This window comes from Phoxinus phoxinus (assembly GCF_949152265.1).
Source record: "Phoxinus phoxinus genome assembly, chromosome: 6".
Taxonomy (NCBI): Eukaryota; Metazoa; Chordata; class Actinopteri; order Cypriniformes; family Leuciscidae; genus Phoxinus; species Phoxinus phoxinus.
In genome coordinates, this window is record NC_136881.1 from 27136496 (window position 1) to 27160200 (window position 23705).

Sequence of the window (23705 nt, forward strand, 5' to 3'; positions counted from 1 at the left end):
CTAAAAAAAAAAAAAAATTGACATTTCATATATAAATATATTTTAATTTACATAAATACATTCTTCTTCTTTTTAAACATATAAACGGATTAATAAAATAAATTCATTTTAGATAAATATATATATATATAAAATTAACCATAAAAATCCGTCTCGCATCAGTAACTGTCATGACGTCGCTCTAGCCCCCTAGGGAGCCGCGCCCTAGAGATACGCGAATGGGCTATTATTTCATCCGCAAAGTTTTGCATCACAAAACTCATCTGTCCGCCATCCATCCGCAAAAGCGTTTTTTAAAAAATTTCAAAACCGCACCGCCCGCCATCCGCTGATTGGGCGATGGAAGGAGACTAGAAAGCTCTTAACAATATCAGCAGTGAACTCCGTCTCCGATCGGCGCACAGGGACAAAAATAAACAAATAGTCTAAATTAAACGCACTTCGGCAAACCTGACCTTATCTGATGCTACTGTACAATATTTTCATTGTAGCCTAATAGAAAACGCATTTTGGCACATCATTTCAACATGCTGCTATTTAGCCTACTACTAATGAATGCCTATTTCACTTTATTTTTTAGCAAATAGATAGAAAGCTCGAATAAAATAACAAGTCATTTACATTATAGGCAAATTCTACGCACTGTTATGTCAGGGTGACAACTAACATTATAGGACAGCGCCGCCGCTCCCACCAAATGCAGACATCCCAGGTCTCCCGGGAGTCTCCCGCATATTGATAGCGGCTCACTGATGCCCGCGAATTAGTTAAAATCTCCCGGAATCTAGAGCGAGCGCGCCCGCGAGACAGAGACTGTGCTCCAAACCGCGTAGCGCGTGCACGGCAGAGGGAGAGAGAGAGAGAGAGAGAGCAAGAGACCGCGCGCGTGTGCCTCATGAAGCGCATGCAATATCATTCCCCTATTTTCTTTTTTAGGATGTAGGTATAGTCAGATATACCTATAATAATAATAATTAATTAATAATTAATACTATTAATATCCCTGATAATAGGGATAATACCCCCGGCTTGTGCATGCGCGCAAGTAGATCTTTCTTAAAGTAGATTATTGTTTGTGTGTGTGGGTGTGTGTGCATGCGCATATGGCACGGATGAAAACAAGTACTATATGGAAAAACATTCCTGCTTATCTCTGGTGCATTTTTTAACATGCATCTTTTTCTTATCGTATTGTGTCTGATTTTATTTATTTTTGTCATGTCTGCCCCTTTTTATTTTATTTTAACTGCATCCTGCACTTCATTTTCTCCTGTTCTCCTGGTCTGGATATGTTGTTGGGTTCTTGTTTTTAAAGGTGCTATAAAGTTGCTATAAAGTTGTTGTTATTATTATTATTGTTATTTACAGTTCGTATTATGCTCTGTTCATTACTGTCCTGTCTAAATAAACAGGACTTTTGCATTTATATCTGGGTTATGCAGTGTTTTAAATTATATTTTACACTGGGGTGCCTTGAGATTTTATGCACTTTTGAAAGGTGCCCTGACTGAAAAAAGTTTGAGAAAGGCTGCTCTAATGCCTTAACCATAAAATATATATTTTCCAGCTCTCTCTGCAGATTTTGAGTTCCTAAAGAACACCAGTAGTTCTGAAGGTATGTGGGTTAAGAGATGAGAGAGCACAGCGGCCTTGACAGCTGACCATGCCTTCTATTTTCCTCCCTGATAGGATAACAACTTTGTTGACTGGCATTTGTTCAAATGGACATTATGTTATTTGTAAATGGGCGGTGTGTAAGATGAAGCCCCTCACCCTGGCCTGGCTAGAATTAACCCCTTTCTCCACCATCAGCAATCCCCATGGCTGCTAGGAGGGTGGTCTGCCTTACCCCAGGGTGGAGAGAGGAATAAGAGGACAATTGTGGGGCTTTGCACAAGGCTCAAGAGGCTGGAACAGCTGCCATGGTCACTTGGTGGAGGGCTTGCATACTGAAGACCCCGCTAGTGTAAAAGTATTTGCCAAGGTCGTCCTTGTCATTTCAGTGATAAAAAGCCCATTGAGCACGGTTTTGCAAACACATCATTGATATGTTGTTGCAATATTCAGATTTAACAATGCATTATATTACAAATAAACTTTAGCTTTACACTGTAAAAAAGTGTGAAATACATTTAATTTGAACTATAATTTTAAAGGGTTTTTGCAAGTATTGTATTATTTATAGTGGGAAAACAATTATAGTAAAAAAACAATAAAGGCACATTGTAAGAAGTACCTGATAAATGTTATGTAATTTAGTTTATTGCATTGACTTGACTAAAAAAAAGTAAGGAAATAATTTTAAGGCAACGGGTTTCCTCAGTTATTTTTAAGTTAAGTCAACTAATCACTTTTTACAGTGTGTCGTGTGTTACACTGATGGTGTTTTGTCTTTGTGTGTAATCCTGTCTCTGTACGAGTATTGGCCAGGCTTTATGGACAGCTCACTTATAATGAGCTGTGATTTATCATTTAGCTTTCTCTAGTACCTTTATTATAATGGTATGTATAGTTATCATATTTAATGAAGATTGATATTATAAAGTAGTTATTAACATTATTTCTGGCAACCACAGCTGCTGGTTTATGGGACGTTTTTTTACGTAGGAAGTTTACATAAAGGCATCTTGAGACATATACTTTCTGATATGATGGCTCATGGTGTTTATAGTAGTTCAAGAAGATCTGTTAATTAGTCCTTGTTTGTTTACTATTTGTACATGCATACCATTCTCTATGGTTACAGACACACACACACACACACACACACACACACAACTGAGTAGTTGACATTTCCCCTTATTCTGAGCTTTAATGATGGTCTTTTTGAAGAAATAAAGACATTACGTCAGATAGAGCAGATCACTGGGTCAGTTTCTCACCCAGTTAATTGACTCATCTGGAACCACAAGACCCCAGACAGAACAAATCAACTCATATGAGCAATGTCATACATATACTCAGAAAAAAAGGTACGCAAGCTGTCACTGGGGCTGTACCCTTTGTAAAAGGTACACTTTTGTACCTTTTAGGCACGAATATGTACCTTTTAGGTGCAAAAATGTACCTTTTCGGGACGAATATGTACCTTTTTGGTACAAAAGTGCACCTTGTACAGCCCGAGTGACAGCTTGCGTACCTTTTTTTCTGAGAGTAATAAAAAGGTTAAGCATAAACTCACATAATTTATACTTTAAAATGCTATAGACGTGAATAACATCACCAAAGCTACAAAAATGACAAAAACACTTGTCAGGTTAGTGGTGCTATTGTTTGCACGATCAGCAAATATAATACCTGCATTACATCATGCCACTTTGAAGATGCAGATATTTTTGTTCCCATCTCACAGATGTTCCTTCAATTCAACATTGTAAGGTAATTTCTCAAGAGACAAGAGCCGCGGTGCAGCGTCCATCTGGAGATATTGTAAGCGATAGTCCTCTGACATCATCCTTTCCTGTGGCGTATTCTAAACAGAGATCAGTGTGGTGAAAATAGCTCCGGCTGTAAACAAAGCCTCCATGTCTGATTTGCTTTTCTTAGAACAGAATAATAGTATATGCACTTTAATGCCAAAGAAAACAGAAGAGAAGACTAGAACAGTTAGCAAGAGAATAACTCCGCATTCACACCATGAAGCTTATATTACAACAAAAACCAGATCCACCCTAAACTCATTTCCATCTGCAAACCATGTTAAACACAGGGCTTCTACAATGCAAATACTGTAGGTGCGCTATAAACTTGAGCTAAAAACATAAAGAGACAGTGAATCCCATCAGCCCATTAAAAACATACAGATACTAAATATAGCAAAAAATCTATAACACTTTATTTTATTGTGTCCTTGTAGCACGTTACAACTTATTAGAGTAACAGTGCATTGTGCATAATTGCATGCAACTAACCCTAAACCAAACCCTAATCCTAACCTTAATAGTAAGGACTTAAGTGTATAGTAACACTGTAATAAGGACACAATAAAATAGTGGCTACTTTATTTTAAGGTGTCCATTTTACAGTGTAATTATGCATTTGAGTACTGTGTATTGATTAAATACATGTACTTACGGGGGTTAGGATTGGGGTTTGGTTTAGGGTTAGTTGCATGTAATTATGCATGATTTATAGTTATTACAACGTTATTACAATGTGTAACAATGACACCGTAAAATAAAGTGTTACCAAAGAGTGTAACCAAAAAAAAATCAATGCATAGAAACCACAACTTAAATGTACATATAAGGCTGTTACAATCTAGTGACAGGGTCTTCCTTTGAATCATCAATTGAGAGCACGTAAGACATTGCAATGATGTCATCCTCATGGCTTTATTGATCATAGTTGCCATGGCTACCACAGTGCTGTAACTGTAGCGGCGGTAGGTCAAAGGTCACGAAGATAGCCCAGCAATTGAATTTATGGGAGGGCTTGTAGGTATCTGGTTTTCCCATTCACCCCCACGCCACTTTGTTGATGCTGAAGCTGCCTTTCCCTTGCGAACCTTCTCGCTCTCTCCCTCCTTATCCAATCAGTGCAATTAACCACAGGACCCTGAGTACACTGAAACAAAGCACACAAGCAAAAGCCCCGAACAGCTACCTTTCCAATGATAGCATCTGCCCAATGCAGATCCCTGTTGGCAAACATTTCTGCAGGAAATCTATATGTTTTTGACCACACAATACTGATATTTTACATATGATAAACATCATGATATATCTTAATTGCAACAATAGAAAGATTCCTAATTTATGCAACGACTTTACATCAGTGCTGATATTTTTGCAGAGAACAATGAAAAAGGAAAATTAGCATTCATAACTCATACAGGGTCATTGTATTGTGTAAACATGTCCTGTACTGTACAAATCATCAGTGCTAAAACACTCCCTCATACGCCAAGGGATATGCCATCTCCCTTAGAAATTATGTCTAACATGTAAGTATTGCACGCCTATGATATGATTACATATTATAAGTTGCTTACTTTGTACAAAAATAATAATATCCAGAATAGAAGGCTGCTTTTATCAGTTAAACCACATAATGTTTGTGAAAGGACATTTTAAATAAAATAAAAATGTGCAATACTGATTAAATATGCCCTTGCATTTATTCAGAATTTACTGTATATAGCAACTTCGATTCTTTAGTAAGATCAGTGGAGTATTGTTATTTATGTGAACCGATGTAGGGGGAGACCGGTAGTTGTAACACTTTTTGCTTTAGCATCACAGAACTTTTGAGCTACAGTGCTCAAACTGTTATACAAAGTATCCACATTTGTTCAAGGCACCAATTCAAACCTCTGCAAGAATATCACATCCCTTATGAGTTGATGTCAAATACATGGTGTGCCTTTGTTACAAATCCACTTACTGTTTGACCATGAGTAGAAGTGCATACTGTACCTTACAGCAAAAACGACACCATTACAAGTTACAAGTCACCAATTCCAATTCCAATACAGTAACTATTTACATTTACTCAAATACTTTACTCCACTGATTTGTCTGTAAATAGAATAAACTTCCTTAGCGGTATTTATGCTCAATGAACACAACAGCAGTGGACCTGTAGATCAAAACATTAAAAATAAATAAAAAATAATAATTGTGTCTGTGTGAATATCAATCAGAGTAACAATGATGATGACAAATGAATGTTGTTAACCCTGGAGTGCAGGCTTGGTGGGCCCAGAAACTGCATGGGCACATTTTGATTTTACCAACATTTTCTTTGGCTTTGAGTTGCCAAATAGCTCCATACAGACAACATAACATGTTTCATTGTCTGACTTCTCAGAAACTTCACCACTGGCTTTCAACATTGTCTTCGCAACTGATCTGACTCATCTGCCCGTCTTTTCAACCTCATTGGTTCCATAAAAATAAACTGGCCAGCACACATCTATCTGTCTTTTCCACTGACATTCTGTAAGATTACTAAATAAAAAGAAACTGTTAGTTGTATGTTAGAGGATGGTTTTAACCCTTGTGTTACAACATGTGTTACAAGCCCTGTCAGCCATTATGTATCTAGCATAATGTATAATAGCGTAATATTAGCATAATGGTTTAAAATGAGCAGGTTAAAAATGCATTATATTTTGCCTGAGAAAATGCTATTTAATCTAATAAAAGTTAATATGATTTCATCTGCAAAAGTTGAAGTACTAAATAAAATGTTTTTAGTAAAAATAAAAAATTACATTCTTACCTAAAAAAAACCCCGTTTTCTTCATAAAATCTGCATACCTATTTGCTGCCTTGACAACCATTCAAATGGGATCTTAGAGGGAAAATGAAATTAGCTTATCCACGATTGGTGGTGTTACAGCTCTCCCCTTGCTACAACCAATCTCCGGTCTTCCCTATATTTAAAGCAGTAAAGATGCATTATTCGGCTATTGCATGTCTACCGTATGTGCATATTTTCCTGGCCTTTTACAACTCTCAACCTGGTTTTATCATAAAATGTATTTTAAAACTATTGTCTTGTCGATAATTCAAAAAGAACCTACTGTATTTTATAAACTGTAAACCATATGTATCGCTTTATAATAACTTAGCCTATATTAATATTCAACACATTTACAGCATCACATAAGAAGTTCTAAACCGAAAGCCTACTAGACTGTGTAAACAGCTCCCTCTAGTGTCAAGGGATAATCAGTTCATACATTTTAAATATATTTTTCAAAATTATAAACAAGTCAAATCTACAATTAGTAGGCCTATTGAAACGTTTGTAATTTACTCATTTCTTGCAGCAATAACGGAATGCTTTACACACTTACACATTACACACATGACGTACCATGTGTGTAATGTACTGTATTACAGTGTACAAAAATAGGGAGTTCTACTTTAAAAAACCTCCTGTTGGATGTAACCAGGTTCTCTACATGTTGGAATTGTGTCAAAAATGATTCCAGATGGTCTGTATAGGAAAACTGAAGCATTATGTTATTTATTTACAATTTATGAGCAGGAATAACAAATCGTATAATAGACATGTGTCAGTATAACTTTGTTTAATGTATTAAGTGTCACATTTAATACCTACATTTTTATTGTTGTTTGGATATTTGTTTCTTTGTTTTTGTCCTGCAGTATGAAGATCCGTTAAAACCCCAGAATAGTTTAAATTCCACTGCATTTGATAGCACAGATAAGATTAGATAGTATAGTTAAGACAGCACAGCTCTTGTAAGAAAGTTTCATTAACTTGAGATACTGGTTACTGATAGTTATACAAATACAGATTTCTGTAACCAGTTTTTCCTCTCAAGCACTTGCTCTAATTGTGGTAAATAAATAAATCAATCTGCGGATCCTTTTTTTAATGTAGTGTTTTTGCTCCTATATTCATCTATTTTGAATGTTTTTTGTTTTGTTTTTGTGGCCATATATCATGAGAGATGGCAGATGACAGTAGATGTTTGGTCAGAGTTCATGACAGGGAGCTCTGGGGCCACAGCAGGAGTCTGTAAGAGAAATGTATTATGCAACTCAAGGGAACAGTGTAATATATAAATATGCATTTATTATATTAATTTTTTTACAAAATGTCTTGCATATTTTCTTACAGAATGTCTCACACATTTTCTTACAATATGTCTTGTACATTTTCCTTCAAATGTTATTGTAAACTGTTGTGTAAAAGAACATTTATTGTACAAATATTCTTATGAATTTTCTTTAAAAAAAATATAAATTCTTACAAAATGTATTATTAGTTAAATATTATTAATATTTATTAGACATTTTGTGTGAACATTTATAAGATAATTTGCAATAGTGGCATTTGGCGGTGTTGCAAATTTGACTTGCAATACCACCAGACGCAAATACTGCCGCCTCAAGTCAAGGCGCCAGACCCTACCAGGACAAGACTGAGGCCTAAGTGGAGGGATGGAAAGGTCACTCATGTCAGCAGTCAGAGGCAAAGCTGACTAAGGACAGAGACGTGGCCATGACAGGAGTTGTTTGCTGATGTTCTCAGTCTTACTCCATGACCTGAAACAAAAACATAAATCATGTTATTTGTCTAAAGGCATTACATTTACAAGCGCAAATGTCACAACATTCTGTGCAAAAAGACTAGAAGGACGTCTGATTATTAACTTATACTTCACACCTGGTCTCTTTGAAGCGATTGGTCTTTTTCGTATGATTTAGAATTCAATATTTGTTGTCTGATGAAGATATCACCTCGTGACAGGCCAGGACTGATCCAGATGTTCGCACAGATGGTGAACAGGTCGTGGGCTGTGAGATAATCCCCGCACACCATTTCGAACAGGAGGATCCCTAGTGACCACACTAGGCAGGCTTTGGTAGGTAGGTCAGCTTTGTGTGGTACTTGCCGTCAAATTTGATCTCTGGAGGACTGTTTCTAGGTTGCCATCATCAAGTAGGTCTCTAAAGGCAGGACAAAGAGGCTGAAAGTTGTAAGTACCAGCGTGAATCAGTTCTGTTTCACATCTTATTGGTCTGCACACACACACGCACACACACACACACACACACACACACACACACACACACACACACACACACACACATAAACACACACACACACACACACACACACACACACACACACACACACACACACACACACACACACACGCACACACACACACACACACACCTTAATCTAGAAGTACGTCCTGTTACTTTATCCTCTACAGTAAAAGATCTGGGTGTTATACTAGACCGCAACTTGTCTTTTGAAAATCATATTTCAAATGTCACAAGAACAGCCTTTTTCCACCTTAGAAACATTGCTAAGCTACGTAACATGCTCTCTGTTTCTGATGCAGAGAAGTTAGTTCATGCATTCATGACCTCGAGACTGGATTACTGTAATGCTTTATTAGCTGGTTGTCCTGCATCCTCCGTAAACAAGCTACAGTTAGTCCAAAATGCAGCTGCTAGAGTTCTTACTAGGTCAAGAAAATATGATCATATAACACCAATTTTATCATCTCTACATTGGTTACCTATTAAGTTCCGTATCAATTACAAAGTATTGCTACTGACCTATAAAGCCCTAAATGGTTTAGCTCCTGTGTATTTAAGGGATCTTCTATTGCCCTACAATCCTTGTGCTCTTTAAGATCGCTAAATTCGAGGCTTCTGGTCGTACCTAGGATATCTAAGTCCACTAAAGGAGGGATGGCGTTTTCACATCTAGCTCCTAAACTCTGGAATAGCCTTCCTGATATTGTCCGAGTCTCAGACTCGCTCTCCCAGTTTAAAACTAGATTAAAGACGCATCTCTTTAGCCAAGCATTCACATAATGCATCTCATACCTTTTATACTACAGTTAAATCAGATCAAATGCATTCATATTATGAACAGCAGCTACGCTAATTATTTCCCATCTGCCTTCTTTTGTTGTTATCTCGGGACAGGCGTCCCGAGATAACTCAAATAGAGTTCGTCAGCTCCAGTTATGTATCCAGTCCCTCATGGAGACTTCAGATGCCCCAAAGAGACGACTCGACGCCTGTGACGAGACGACCCAACGCCGGCGATATGTTATGCCCTAAATTTATGATTAACTAACTGTATTTTTGTATGTACATTTCTGAAATGCATTTTCTGTAAAGCTGCTTTGAAACAATATTGTGAAAAGCGCTATACAAATAAATTTGAATTGAATTGAACACACACACACACACACACACACACACACACATGCCCACAAACGCACACAGACGCACAAAAACACACAAAAACACACAAAAACACACAAAAACAAAAACACACACACACACACACACGAAGGCAAGGGTCTGCTGTGCTGACGCCGGAGTTCGCATTGATGACCCGGGTCAATTCAGCTCTTGCCTGCCCTAATGTCCCACAGCTCGTGGAGACTGACACAGAAGAGAATAAATTGTTGAATAAAGTCGTTATTTTGTTTTGTTTTTGAGCACAAAAAGTTATCTTGTCACTTCATAGTAATAATCCGTAATAATCAAGGAACTGTGCTGCCGTACCAGCAGGCGCAATGATATTACAAACTAAGCATAGACAGTATATAAGAGGTTGGAACTTGGAAGTTACCTGGGGACTATTTTCAGGCGCTGCGTAATATCATTAATTTGCGCCTGCTGCACCCATAGGCTACGGCAGCACAATTCCTTGATTATTACCAGACAGTATATTACTATGCAGGAATGAGAGTATAAATCCTAGTCATATTGGCCGTGAAAATCGCAGCATTTCATTTTCTGTCGGTGTTAGTACACTGTAACTACAGAAGAGTCAAGTTTTAAATGGGAATATTAAAACTCTATGGTCATTTTTTGAGAGAGATGCTAACGGTCTAATCGGATTCAATGATCTATGCTAAGCTATGCTAAAAGTGCTAGCACCAGACCCGGAGATCGACTGAATGGATTAGAAAACGGTAAAACTCAACTGTTTAACTCTAGGGGAGTTGGAAAATGAGCCTATTTCCAAAAAAAGTGGAGTGTCCCTTTAAAGTCCCAAACTACAGCTTTAAAATACATACCACTAAAGATTTTGTAGGCCTACGGTGTTTCATACAGCTGGTCTCCACAGCCTAAATCAATTTACATCACATCCAGGGTGTTTGTGTTCACTTACAAGTTCTCCAGTTTGATGTCTCTATAGAGAACTCTGCGGCTACAGCACTTGTCAGCAGCCTCAATGACCGTCAGCATCACATGGCGTGCGAACTCTTCATCAAGAGATGCTCCCACAGCTCGCTGAAAAGATGAAGAGATTTTTGCTGATTCTTCCTCAGACTGTTGTCGGGCAGCTTATTGAAAAATAATTAGCTGTCTGTGTCTATGATTAACAACATTAATATAAAATTGAAAACAGAGACTGAGAGGAGACACAGAGAGCAGTCTACAATATGTTGTCTGATTTCCTTGGCAAATTTCAGTGCCACAATCAACAAAATAAAAAATGTGAATTAATGTAATATCAAGTTATTAATCCTCAACAGACAAATACATTTTTGTGAACGTATGTAGTTGGTTCCCCCTTTGCAGCTAAAACATGTTTCCAGAAGATTTTCGAACCTCTGTAAGAATTTTTGCCTATTCATCCAGTAGAGCATTTGTTAGGTTAGGCACTGATGTTGGATGAGATGGCCTGGCGAATCTCCGTTCCAGTTCATTCCAAAGGTGTTTGATGGGGTTGAGGTCAGGGCTCTGTGTGGGCCAGTCATGTTTTTCCACACCAAACTCATCCAGTTATGCAGTTATGCTGGAATAGAAAATGGCCTTCCCCATAATATTCATAGATAATATTACTGTAAGTGGAAGTTTGGATCTCTTCAGCTATGGAATCAGCAGAGCGTTGGCGACTTTTACACACCTCAGCAATAGGTGAATGTATGTGACCTTCCACTTTGTGGCTTACAGTTGACCATGGAATATCTATAGGGATGAAATTTCACAAACTGATTTGTTGCAAATGTGGCATCCAATCACCACACTCTGAATTCATTGAGCTCTTCAGAATGACCCATTTTTTCCACAAATGTTTGTAAATGCAGACTGCATGGCTTGGCTAGGATTTAGATTTTATACACTTGTAACAATGCTGATTGAAACACCTGAATTCAACAATTAAGAGGTGTGTCCCAATACTTTTGTCCATAGTGTGCACTGGAACAAACTCCTGCATATATGGCACCAAGTCTTCCTTCAGTTTATCAGCGATTTTGTAGGGAACAAGGCAGTGAGTAGGAAAAAACACTAACCCCTGGTTTCACATACAAGGTTTAAGTCTCCCAGACTAAAATGCATTGAGCTGTTTTAACTGACAGCAACTTGAACTGACATCTTAAAATATGTCAGTGCCATTGTTTTGTCTCATGATGCACACCAGTAATGTTTTTTTTTTTTTTTTCTAAGGCACGTTTATAAAATCTACTTAAATGTCCGAATTGAACTAAGACCTAATGACTTAATCTAAACCTTGACTGTGAAACCTGGCCTTAATGTCTAAATGTCATTGGATAATAAATTGCATAAATGATTATTCTAAAAATAAGGCACTTTCCCAAAAACTTATAGTTAGTAACTCAGTGGTTCAACTGACCTTCAATTTTAGCTCTCTGTTATAGACTATAAAATGTTAATTAATCACAATTTTAAGACACTGGACAAATTATTTACAAAGAGAAACCTACATTTTATTTCATCAAAAAGTATAAATGCTTTTAGACAATGAATTATTATATTTCCCTGAATTCCTGAAAGGAGTGTTAAATAGTCTTTGGCTACAACAGCAATTTGGTGTTTCAATCAAAACAAAAAAATAAGTATTTAATTTGGTGTCGGTTAGAGTCCATGACAATCTGTAATAGTATCCTAATCTCTAATAATAATTTATCTTGAACTATACTGGGTTTCTCACATTTCAATGCATATTATTTTACTAACAGTCCTCGAAAGTACATGATAATGTTACATTATTCGATTATTATTGGTTGCGTTTTTCCTCTCACGGCCACATGAGGGCGGAAGACATCTTATGGACGGGATCCCAGTAGGATGACTTCCTAAAACGAATTAAACTAAAACTTAAACTATTACAAGATAATGTTGTTCTATGTGTTGGTATGTGACAAATGATCATACATTATTATTTATTTTAATATTATTTAATATTATGTTCATTCTTAAATATAAATTACAATTCAATCATTGGATTTGATGGATATTTGTTTTTGAGTAAAGGAAATTATTTGGTTATGATTTGGAAAATTATTTCCAAGAGTTAGACTTAATTAAGAGCCATGTGTTCTGATAAATATAGCATAAAAAAATCAGCCCTTCCTGCCTTCACTGCAAAGATAAATAATGTTAATTATTGTCATTCATGGGCTACATGCTTTTCTCACTTTGTAAGCTGAGCTCCTTGTTTAATAAATCACAGCAAATACAAAATGTTTGTAAACCATTTTTGTCACTTCAAGTGTGTGTCACTGTATTCTGATATCATGCAGACGGTGATCCTTCAGCATTGCTAAAATGGAATCGAAGTGTTTACACATTACAAGCTCAGTTAGGCTACAATCAGTTTCTGATATTAATTTGATAAAGTTTCTCCTGCAGTTTATTATGAAACACAGGCACATGATAATTTGTTTGACTCTTTGTAATTTTCTGTACAGAGGTAGAGAGGTAGACAGACAGGCGTCTTATAATCATTGTGTAATATGAACCATCACAGCAGTGACCCTTCCACTGATGATGTAGTAACTTTCTGGAGCTTCTGATGTAGCATTATTATATTTAAAAAAACATTATAGTAAAATATTATTATAACCTTTTCACAACTCGAAAAAAGGCTTTTACAACCTAGTTGTTTTTGTCGGGTTGATAAGGTTGATAAAACTCTAACACAGATAAAATAATAATAATACTAACATTAACATAATCACACCTTTCCATTACAAAAATCACAGCTGACTACAAATCACTACTGTCACAAATTATTCAAAGACAACATCAAACAATCATATGTTTATTTAAAGAAGGTGAGAATATTGTTAGCCTCGTTTTATTCCAAAGCGAATAGGGACTTTTATTTTGAAGAGGGAAACTTTTATTTGAAAGAACATTGACATCCCTCACTTACACGACCTCGGTGTCCACTGGTTTGGGGAATCCATGAGATACATGACTAAAGATTACCATTTGTAAGCAATCTGTTCAAATGACGATAAACAGACGGTTTCAGAAAACTTGGTGAGATTTGATCGATGCTGTTTTCCATTCCAGATGGTCAGTTTTGTCTTGTCTGATTTCTATGATCGGTTTGAAATGTATTATGAAATGATGTGATCTATCTAATGTTAAGTGGATAACAGAGATCAGCTGCTCCGATAAAATAGCCTCTATATTATATGATATTGGTTACTACAGTTTTTCTTATCACTGTGAAATCATCATGAGCTAATATTGCATTTCCACATTGCCATAAGCTTTCAGAATGTATAATTTTGTTTAATCTGTAACGTTATATCTGTGGTGGCTATCTAATAGCAAGCTTACTATAACGTTAACTATTAAAATGTTAATCAATTAAAATGACCAAACAAACATTGCTTTTTAGCTTATGCTGTATAAATTGATCAGTAAACATTGGTCCCAAACTAGGCTAAGAGTGACATCTTAATTTAGTCTATAGGCCTATTTGCAACTTTGTTGTTTGCCATAATTGTTGTTTTGTTTTTTTGTTTATTTGTTTATTGATAGAGAATAATAAAGATAATAGAATATAATATAATTCAATTTGGCTAGTTACTTAATTTACTTAAGGTTAAACACTGCCTTTCAATGACCATTTATTGGGGGATAATAATAAAAAAAGCGTTTTTAAGAGTTTCAAGAAAAGAATTTCTCGTTTTTTAAGAATTTTTCATGGAAAATATATTTTGCATAGACTATGGTAAATTTTAATAAGGCTGTAATGTTCACCAATTGTAAGAAGGTAAGGTTTACATTTGAAAGCTATTCACATAGATATTCTTTGCTGTTTTTACAGAATGAGTTCTACTCAACAGGAAAAGGAAGATGGGTCCGACTAGAGTTTTTCCTATTCTTCATCATTCTGCTGTTCTTTTTCCTATACACAGTACAATGGCTTTGAGACATTCCCTTTGTAAGCGTACTGCAAAACTGTGCTATGCCTCCCTCCAACAGACGAGATCTGTTTCAGGTGAGACTGCCATAAGCCCTCACATTTCAAACTTGACTGACAGGGAGAAAAGACTACTGACCAAGCTTTATGATGGACTTATCGGGGGTCAAAGGGCAGCTCTCGCTGAATCGATAACCCTTGTAGAAACCCAGCACCCGAGGAAGAAAGAGTTAGCCCAGGTTCTGCTTCAAAGAGTGCTGGCCTTTCGTCAGGAGCAGGAGAGATGCAATGGTGGAAAGCCAGCGGCCTTCAGAGTCGGTCAGTAAGGTGATGTGAACTATAGGAGTGAAAATGAACTGTGTTCCTGTTTGCATGAATGCCCTCAATCCTCAATCACCTCTCTGTATGTGTGACATCAGGACTGTCTGGTCCCCCTGGTGCTGGGAAATCTTCATTCATTGAGGTTGTTGGGAAGATGCTGACAGGAAGAGAACATAAAGTGTCCGTTCTGGCTGTGGATCCTTCTTCATGCACAACTGGAGGTGAACAGGCACTCACTTTAGTAATTTAAAATGTAATTTTGTTTTCTATTTTAATATATAATTTATTCCTGTGATGGCATAGCTGAATTTTCAGAAGTCATTACTCCAGTCTTCAGTGTCACATGATTCTAATACGCTGATTTATTATCAATGGAAACATTGGACAGGATTATTTGAGAAAAAAAAAAAAAAAAAAAGAAAGAACAGTACGCATTTTAAATAGAAATCTTTTCTACCAATATACACTACTGTTCAAAAGTTTTTAATAAAAAAATAATCATTTACATTTTTAATAATTTTATTCTGCAAGGATGTGTTAAATTGATAAAAGTGATGGTAAAGATTTCTATTTTTAGGAAAGATTTATATTCTGAATAAACTCTGTTCTTTTTAACTTTTTATTCATCAATGAATTCTAAAAAAAAAGTATCTCAGATATAAAAAAAATATTAAGCAGCACAACTGTTTCCAACATTGATAATAACTGAGTATCAAATCAGCATATTATAATGATTTCTGAAGGATCATGTAACTGAAGACTGGAGTAATGCTGATTAAAATTCAGCTTTGGATCACAGAAATAAATTATATCTTAAAATCTATTAATATAGAAAACCATTAGGCCTATTTTAAATCGTAATAATATTTCACAATATAATGCAGGCTTGATGAGAAGTGACTTTCTTCAAAAAGCATAAAAAATAGTAATGTTTCCAAACTTTAATTCTAATCATTGCTAACCTTTAATGCAGGTTCACTGATGGGAGACAAAACACGAATGACAGAACTCTCCAGAGACATGAGCGCTTACATCCGACCATCTCCCACATCAGGAACCCTCGGTGGTGTGACGAGAACCACCAACGAAGCCATAGTCCTCTGTGAGGGTGCCGGCTATGACACTGTATTAGTGGAGACTGTAGGTAAGCCTTTGTTCCAGGTTTTCATAGTATTTTCAGTTTTGTGAAAAGCTCATCTTAAAAACAATGGTGTATGCAATGTAACTTTAAATGTTTACACAGGTGTTGGTCAGTCTGAGTTTGCTGTGGCTGACATGGTGGATATGTTTGTGCTGCTGATCCCACCAGCAGGGGGCGATGAACTACAGGTTTACACACTTCCTTTACTTGATCCCTGTTGCCATGATTTAAAATTTGAATATATATTTTTAATTTGAATTAAATTAAATTTGAATACATTTTAACTGTTATTTTTAGACCTGGGTAAATATTCTAAAATGTTTTTTTTTCTTGTAAATGAATAAAATCTTAATACTCAATTGGCATTTTATATAAAGAATTAGCCTGGGAAAACCCAGACCACTTCCGGCAAATTTAGATTTGCTCTGCAAGTGGGTCTGGCAAAGAGCCCATTGAAACCCATTTCCAATCCGTCGAAATCGCGGCACCAATCAGAAACGTTGGGGCGGGCTTTACACGATGACGACAGAGCAGAGACGGTGACGCAGATTTTGTACATTACAAAGATGGATGCCGCCGTGGAACATCACAACATCACTCGTTCGAATCAGGTATCGCGTCTGTTTCAAGCGATTTAAAATTGTCATTTTGGTTAACACAAACAGAATTTTTGAGAGTCTCGAGATGTTTCTCCGTCGCTCTGCCTACGTCATGTCATTCATCGCTCTGATTGGTTTTTAGTTCTATCCGACGTCCGTTGGTGACGCCCCTGTGGAAATGAATTGTCTATGGAGCTTTGCCAGACCCTTACTCAGTTACAACTGAGAGTGGTCTGGGTTTTCCCAGGCTAATAAAGAATTGGAGTCAAAAAAGTTAGAGAACCACTGCCATTGAACATTATCGGAGTTATCTGAACTGATTGTTTTATATTATAGGCGATTCTTATATTTTAAAGAAATTTGATTAAATTCTATTTTCAACAAGGGAATCAAAAGAGGAATTATTGAGATGGCTGACTTGGTGGTGGTTACAAAATCAGATGGTGAATTGGTTGCTCCCGCACGGAAGATACAGGCAGAATACACAAGTGCCCTGAAGTTACTTCGAAAGAAGTCCAAAGTCTGGAAACCAAAGGTGTGTGACTTTATAATCATGCTTTACATTCCTATCTTGCACATATACTACAAAAAAACAAACAATTGTAATTAATTTATTGTAATTAAATATAAGATGACCATCATATATGCAAGTCTTGTTTTGGAGTATACTAGAATCGTTTTTTTAAATGCTTGAACGTTCAAAAAATAAATAATTTTTCACATTACATTGTTGCAGCACCCCTCTTCCCAGTCTGTCACGCTCTGTTTATTTCTCATCTCTATGAAGCCCCTCCTTCCAAATGGCGCAATGTGCTCTTATTGGTTGGCTGGATCAGTGTGTTGTGATTGGTCAACTGCTTCGAGCGTGTTTCTGAAGTGTCACGGCCCTTACCACAAGTTTCAACACACTACTAACATAACTCCACCAGGCCTCTCCACTTTTCTTTTTTTTTTGCGTATACCTTGGGTGGGAATTATTTAAATAAGGAATTTGATGACGTGTATGTTCCCCGAAAGAAAACTTAAGACTACAATTAAGGCATTTCAGGGAGTTCAGAAATGAGCTTACTGGTATAGAGAAATAACTTCTGCTTTGTAACTTTACAGACCTTTTTACCGGTATACCGGTAATCTTTAAAGAAAATGGCCATTTAAAGATTTTTTCGAATACTTGTTTTAGTTCATTTTAGAATAAACAGCCAGCATATTTAAGGGAACGTTTGGAAAAATTCACATATACACTACAGTTAAAAAGTTTCAGGGTCAATAATAATGATAATAATACTTGAATTCAGCAAGGATGTACTAAATTGATCAAAAGTGAGAGTAAAAACCTTTACCTTGTTGCTAAAGATTTCAGGTTAAAAAATAAAAACTCTGTTTAACTTTCTATTCATTAAAGAATCCTGAAAAAATTTATCAGGGTTTTTTCCGTATCTTATTGACACACTCTTTTGGGTTTTATATGAATGACAAGAATCTAATCAACGTAGGTTTTTATATTAACCTCCTTTTATTTATTGGAAAGTTTTATATCCATAAATGTAAATATATAAAGAGTAAACCCTGCTTTTACACATTTCAAACAAGAATTGAAGTTGTACTTAAAATACAATTTCAACGTCTGTAAATAAGAAAGCTATGAAAACATCTAGAATTTGTACCATGTTTAATTCATTCATAATATGCTTTTCTTTTCTTTTTTTTCCTCTTGGCAAATCATTTTCAATAGATAAATCAGGCTTCTTTATATAATTTTTCTTGTTAACTATTGAACTATAACTTGTTTATTGTCTAAAAGTTTGTCTGTTTTTGTATCTTACGTTTGAAAAAATTAGCAATTAAAAAGAAAAAAATGTATCAGGGTTTCCACAAAAATATTAAGCAACTGTATTAAACTGTTGTCAACAATGCAAAATGTTTCTTGAGCACCAAATCATCATATTATAATAATTTCTGAAGGATCGTGTGACACTGAAGACTGGAGTAATGATGCTGAAAATTCACTTTTGCCATCAAAAGAATAAATAAAACTTTAAAATATATTAAAATGCAATACAGTTATATTTTAAAATGTTATATTTCACAATTTTGTGTTTTTATTGTATTTAAATCTAATAAATGCAGATTTTGGTTAACATTAGAGGCTTCTTTCAAAAACATTAAAAATCTCACAGACCCCAAACTATTAAATAGTAGTGTATATAGCCCTGCCTTTATATGATCACTTTTCCTTCTTCACCTCCCTCCTATTTAAGAATTACTTGCATGTTAAATGCATATTATTTATATATCTTCATTCTCTGTTCAAAAGAGCCCGTCCTGGCCAGTGGAGTAGTTCGTGTTGTCATTTCCCATCATGCTCTGCGTTGTCAAGTCTTTCCTCTTTGTCCCCTCACCCCCAGTATTACTTCTACCCAGAGGGCACAGAGCCAGCATAGGCAGCCCTTTGAATGGCCAAATGCTGCCTCATGCATTTGACTGATTAGAGGCCACCCACATGGATGAGAACCGCTAAAGCCTTTGTCTCCTCTGAGCAGCATGATTTCTGAGCTTCATCCCTGTAGAGGATGCGACAGTCATATTGATTTTTTTTCGCTCTCCTAAAGGTCATATATAGGTCTTTCACTGAAACAAGGATGGAGTGATGTGTGTGGGCGAACACCCTTTACATTTCTGCATTGTGGCTGCTCATATGTAAAACATCTTTACATATCTTTCTATTTAGTCTAAAGTTATCCACACCAACACATTTTATACTCTCTCTTTCCCATGTGTGGTCAGGTGGTCCGCATATCTTCTCAGACAGGGCAGGGTGTGTCTGAGCTGTGGGACACCATGCTACAGTTTCGGGATGCAGTGCTGAGCAGCGGGGAGCTTCAAGCCCGACGGCAAACTCAGCAGAAGGTGTGGTTGTGGAATCTGATCCAGGAGAACGCTCTACGCCACTTCCAGCAGCATCCAGCGGTGCGTGCCGAGCTCCCGGAGCTGGAACGAAGGGTCACGTGTGGAGATATCTCACCTGGTCTTGCTGCTGACCTCCTTCTGAAAGTCTTCTCCACCACACTGTAATGGAAGGCCTTTCCGTGGGAAAACTATAAGCCGAGGTGTATTGGAAAGGAAATGATCGAGTCTTGCAACCTTTGATTTCTAATTATCGTGTTTCACCTGGTTTTAAAGGATTTTAATAACTGATGACATTTGATAATTATTGTAGGTGAGATAACCATTGCTCATTGTCCCTGTATTATCTTGCAAAGGTGGGGAAATTGTATTTAAAGAAAAAGAAATTAAATGATTAAGAATTGTTACACCCTATGACCTGAAATATGTTACTTTTACAGAACTCAACAATAAAAGTATTTTCTTCTGCGACATTTGGAAGTGAATATTTATTTGATTTTTACTTGCCTGCAAACATTTACACTGATCGCATAAAATAAATACAATTATTAGAAAAAAAAGATGTCTTAATACATTAATAATTATATTAAACAAATATTAAATTCTTTTAGCTTTTTGTAAAAAAAAAAATAAAAAAATTGTATTCTAAAAAGCTATAATATAACAACACTGGTTGGAAAATGGCATTTGGTTAAATACATTAGGCTACTTTTTGGTTAATATGTATTTGTTCTTTGCACATTGACTTCGCAACAGTCGTGTTCAATACATTCCAGAAAACTAAATGTTTAAAGTCACCATGGAATCAAAATAGACGATTATTATTTTTGTAGAATATTGCAGTATGTAGCTATTATAAATGATGTATATGTACACATTATTTATGTGTCCTCGTAATCTTTAAACAATATAAATTCCGCTGTGTCTACTGGCATGAGGGCGGGGCACCTGTCACTCACGTGACAGCACAACAATAGCGAACCACAACCATCCAATCAATTCCTGAAGGACAAAATCAAGTCCCACCCAACATTTATTTTTTCTTTGAGAAGCCGTTTCTCTGAAGAAAAGACTATCACAGCTTAGGAGTACAAAATGTAAATAGAAGCCCTATAACTGTACATGGTTGCTATGTAAACTACTAACATTACTTGAGTAATGTTACAACTGATTGTTAAATGTTTCCCTGTAAAAAAAAAAAAAAAAAAAAAGATAATTACAAATATGCTGATGTTCACCTTTTATTAATCTTGGGGTGTTTGTTCTGAATCAACCAGAGGCAGGCCAGAGTTATTTTTACAATTACATTCTCTGCAAGTCAGCTAGAGCTATTGCTGATCTTACATCAGAGCTCCAGTGCATGCATTTAAATGAGCTCATACAGTAGAATGTTTTCCAGTAGTTGGTGTTCTCTTGGACTGACACTAGATGGACCTGTAGACCTGGAGAGATCTTTGTCCATTATGTAAATAAGCTCCTCTGCATGCCACTGCTGTTTGTCTCAACCTACAATAGTGTGTCGTTGGCCTGCCCCTTACAGACTCAGAATATGCTGACTGCGTTTCCAGTCTTGTTGATTCCTGTCCTGATGCTGTTCAACAACTGAGATTTACAAACTCATGCGAGAATATGCCATGTTGAACAACACTGCCATGTTGTAACCCAGCATTGTTCTGTTCAATAAATCCCAAGTTCATGTGACCTCATCTCATCGCTATTGTCCTGCAAGCTGTGAGTGTTTGCGTACAGACACGTTCTGCCTCCTGTGCACATGCTTTATAGTCATTATGCCTTGTGCTTCTGTCTTATGAGTCAGACTGGAATGCTTTGTGAATACTGATGAACTCCAAAGACCTGAGGGCCGCCCTCTCCATCAATCACGAATAAAAGCTCTTGGCCCTTCTCTGTGAGCGGAGATACTTTAGATCTGAGCGTCTGCACTGTACCCACAGAGTCCAGAACTGTGGTTTGTCTGGAGGAAACCTTCAGTCTATGATATCATGTTGCAGGCTAAACAGTGCTTATACATACACATTTAACATTTAGACAGATTGGTTTTGTGTGAGCACATGCAGGACCCAAAGTCTCTTATATGTGCTTGGAGCTTTATGCCCACCAAAGCTGCATTTTTTTTTTTTTAAATAGGCTACAGTAATATTTTAAAATATTATTAACATTTTTAAATAACTTTTCTAACAGATTTTATTTTTAACAGTGTAAAAATCATTACGATAAATGTAATGGTAGTGTTATATTTTAGTATATATATATATATATATATATATATATATATATATATATGTATCATTTAGTTTTTTGGATCACATGACTTTGTGACTTTGATAACTTGATGAAGTTATCAAATAGTACAAAGCAGTGAAGCAGTTTTGTTACAGTATTATCTTTTTTTCTAAAAAATTATATAATACCAAACTAATTAATAAGGTTTTCTTTTCAAAATGTTCATTATTTTGAGGATTGTGTTCTTCATTGGTCCCCAGAACAGTTGTATAACCATAACTTTGGGCTTTATGCCCCCTAAAAAAAAAAAAAAAATCAGAATACATTTTAATAATTTACTTTTACAATGCTTACGATAAAAGAGATTAAAAAAGGCTGAATTGTGGTTTTAATGTATTTTTGAATAAATTAATAGGGAAAAATAAATGTCATAAAGCAACATTTTGCTTGCAATGCAGTGTTGTGGAGGCATTCACAGCCAGGCATGCTGAGATAATGTTTGCATTCAAATGAAAAAGAATAACAAACTCAACAATGACATGCACTGCTATTTCAGCCCCATTTAAAAGAAATGTAACCTTAGCCCACCTATAAAGCAACAGTTGTTTGTAGTTACGCCAGTCTGATGCATTTCTGCTATTAGCCTCCCTAACATCTACACACATGTGCACAGCTGGCTGCCTCGCAGTCTCTCTAGTGACTGGTGAGAGTGTAAGGCATTTCCTTCAGGGCTGTGAGCTCGGTTTCTGCAAAACGATCCTATGAGTGACAAACTAATGGGACAAGACTGGAAGTGTGTGTGTGTGAGTGTGTGTGTGTGTGTGTTGGATACAAACTCCTGTTAGCACACTTAGACTAGAGCAGCCCTTTCAACTGCTACTGAAGTGATTTCAGCCCTGTTGCGATAAGCCTTTTGTATTTCCTGTGGCCATATCTGCAAATTACAGTATCATTCTGCAGGGTGCTGCGTATTGTTGTAGAATAAGTATTATATTTACAGTTTACCTCAAAGTGATAGTTTGCCCAAAAATGAAAATTCCAAACCTGTCATTCCAAGCCTGACTTTCTTTTCTTTTCTTTTCTTTTCTGTGGAACACAAAAGAAAATTTTGAAGGATATTTAAACTTACAATGAAAGTCAATGGGGTCCAAAAACAACATTGAGAAAAAAAAAAAAAAAGAGTGTTCTACAGACGAAGGAAATGCATGCAGGTTTGGATTGACATGAGCATGATTAAATTATGACAGTTTCATTTTTTTTGGTAAAATATCCCATTAAGACTGTAAGGGGTAAGCTTTTTTTATTATTTTTATTATGGAATGGCAAATGAACAATATAATATTATATTGTTTTTTGCGCGGAAATGGACAGCTCCCTAGGCTAGCACTCTTTTGAAAAGAAAAATTCTGCTTCAAAAATGAGAGAAGAGGAACTCAATTGACCTGTGGTAATGTATTTCAGTGAATAATTATTCTTAGCTACTATTGATGGTATCGAGTAGAGATGAATTCCTTTGAATAACTTGGTGAAAGGCAGGCTGCAGCCAGTGTTCGCTTAATGAATTCCACCTGGTCTCTGTCCCAAAATCAAGGTTTGATCAGGCCATGGTCCCACTGGTTATAGCCTACTATTGCCTTCACAATGTTGACGTCAAAATCAAGCTCTTTACATACAAATGTATTTTCTGGCAGTGCCGAGTGGCTTTTTTTCTGCCTACCCTCAAGCAGTAACTCAGCATGGCTTGTATTCTTGATGGTAATGGAGTGTCTCAAGATGGCAGGAAAATTCTCCTCAGGCCTCTAAAATTCAATCCTTTTTAATCCCAGGTCTAATTGCTCGCTTTG

General features: G+C 36.3%; 1 protein-coding gene across 1 annotated transcript; it reads left to right on the forward strand.

Annotated features, from left to right (window-relative positions):
• The first annotated feature begins 13538 nt into the window (after positions 1-13538).
• mmaa (metabolism of cobalamin associated A) lies at positions 13539-20091 on the forward strand. Its single transcript, XM_079615915.1, has 7 exons — positions 13539-13760; positions 14560-14973; positions 15075-15197; positions 15950-16120; positions 16220-16305; positions 17102-17251; positions 19501-20091. Exons 2-7 carry the CDS (start codon positions 14589-14591, stop codon positions 19786-19788), a joined length of 1203 nt encoding a protein of 400 aa, XP_079472041.1. The 5' UTR covers positions 13539-13760; positions 14560-14588; the 3' UTR covers positions 19789-20091.
• Positions 20092-23705: the final 3614 nt, after the last annotated feature.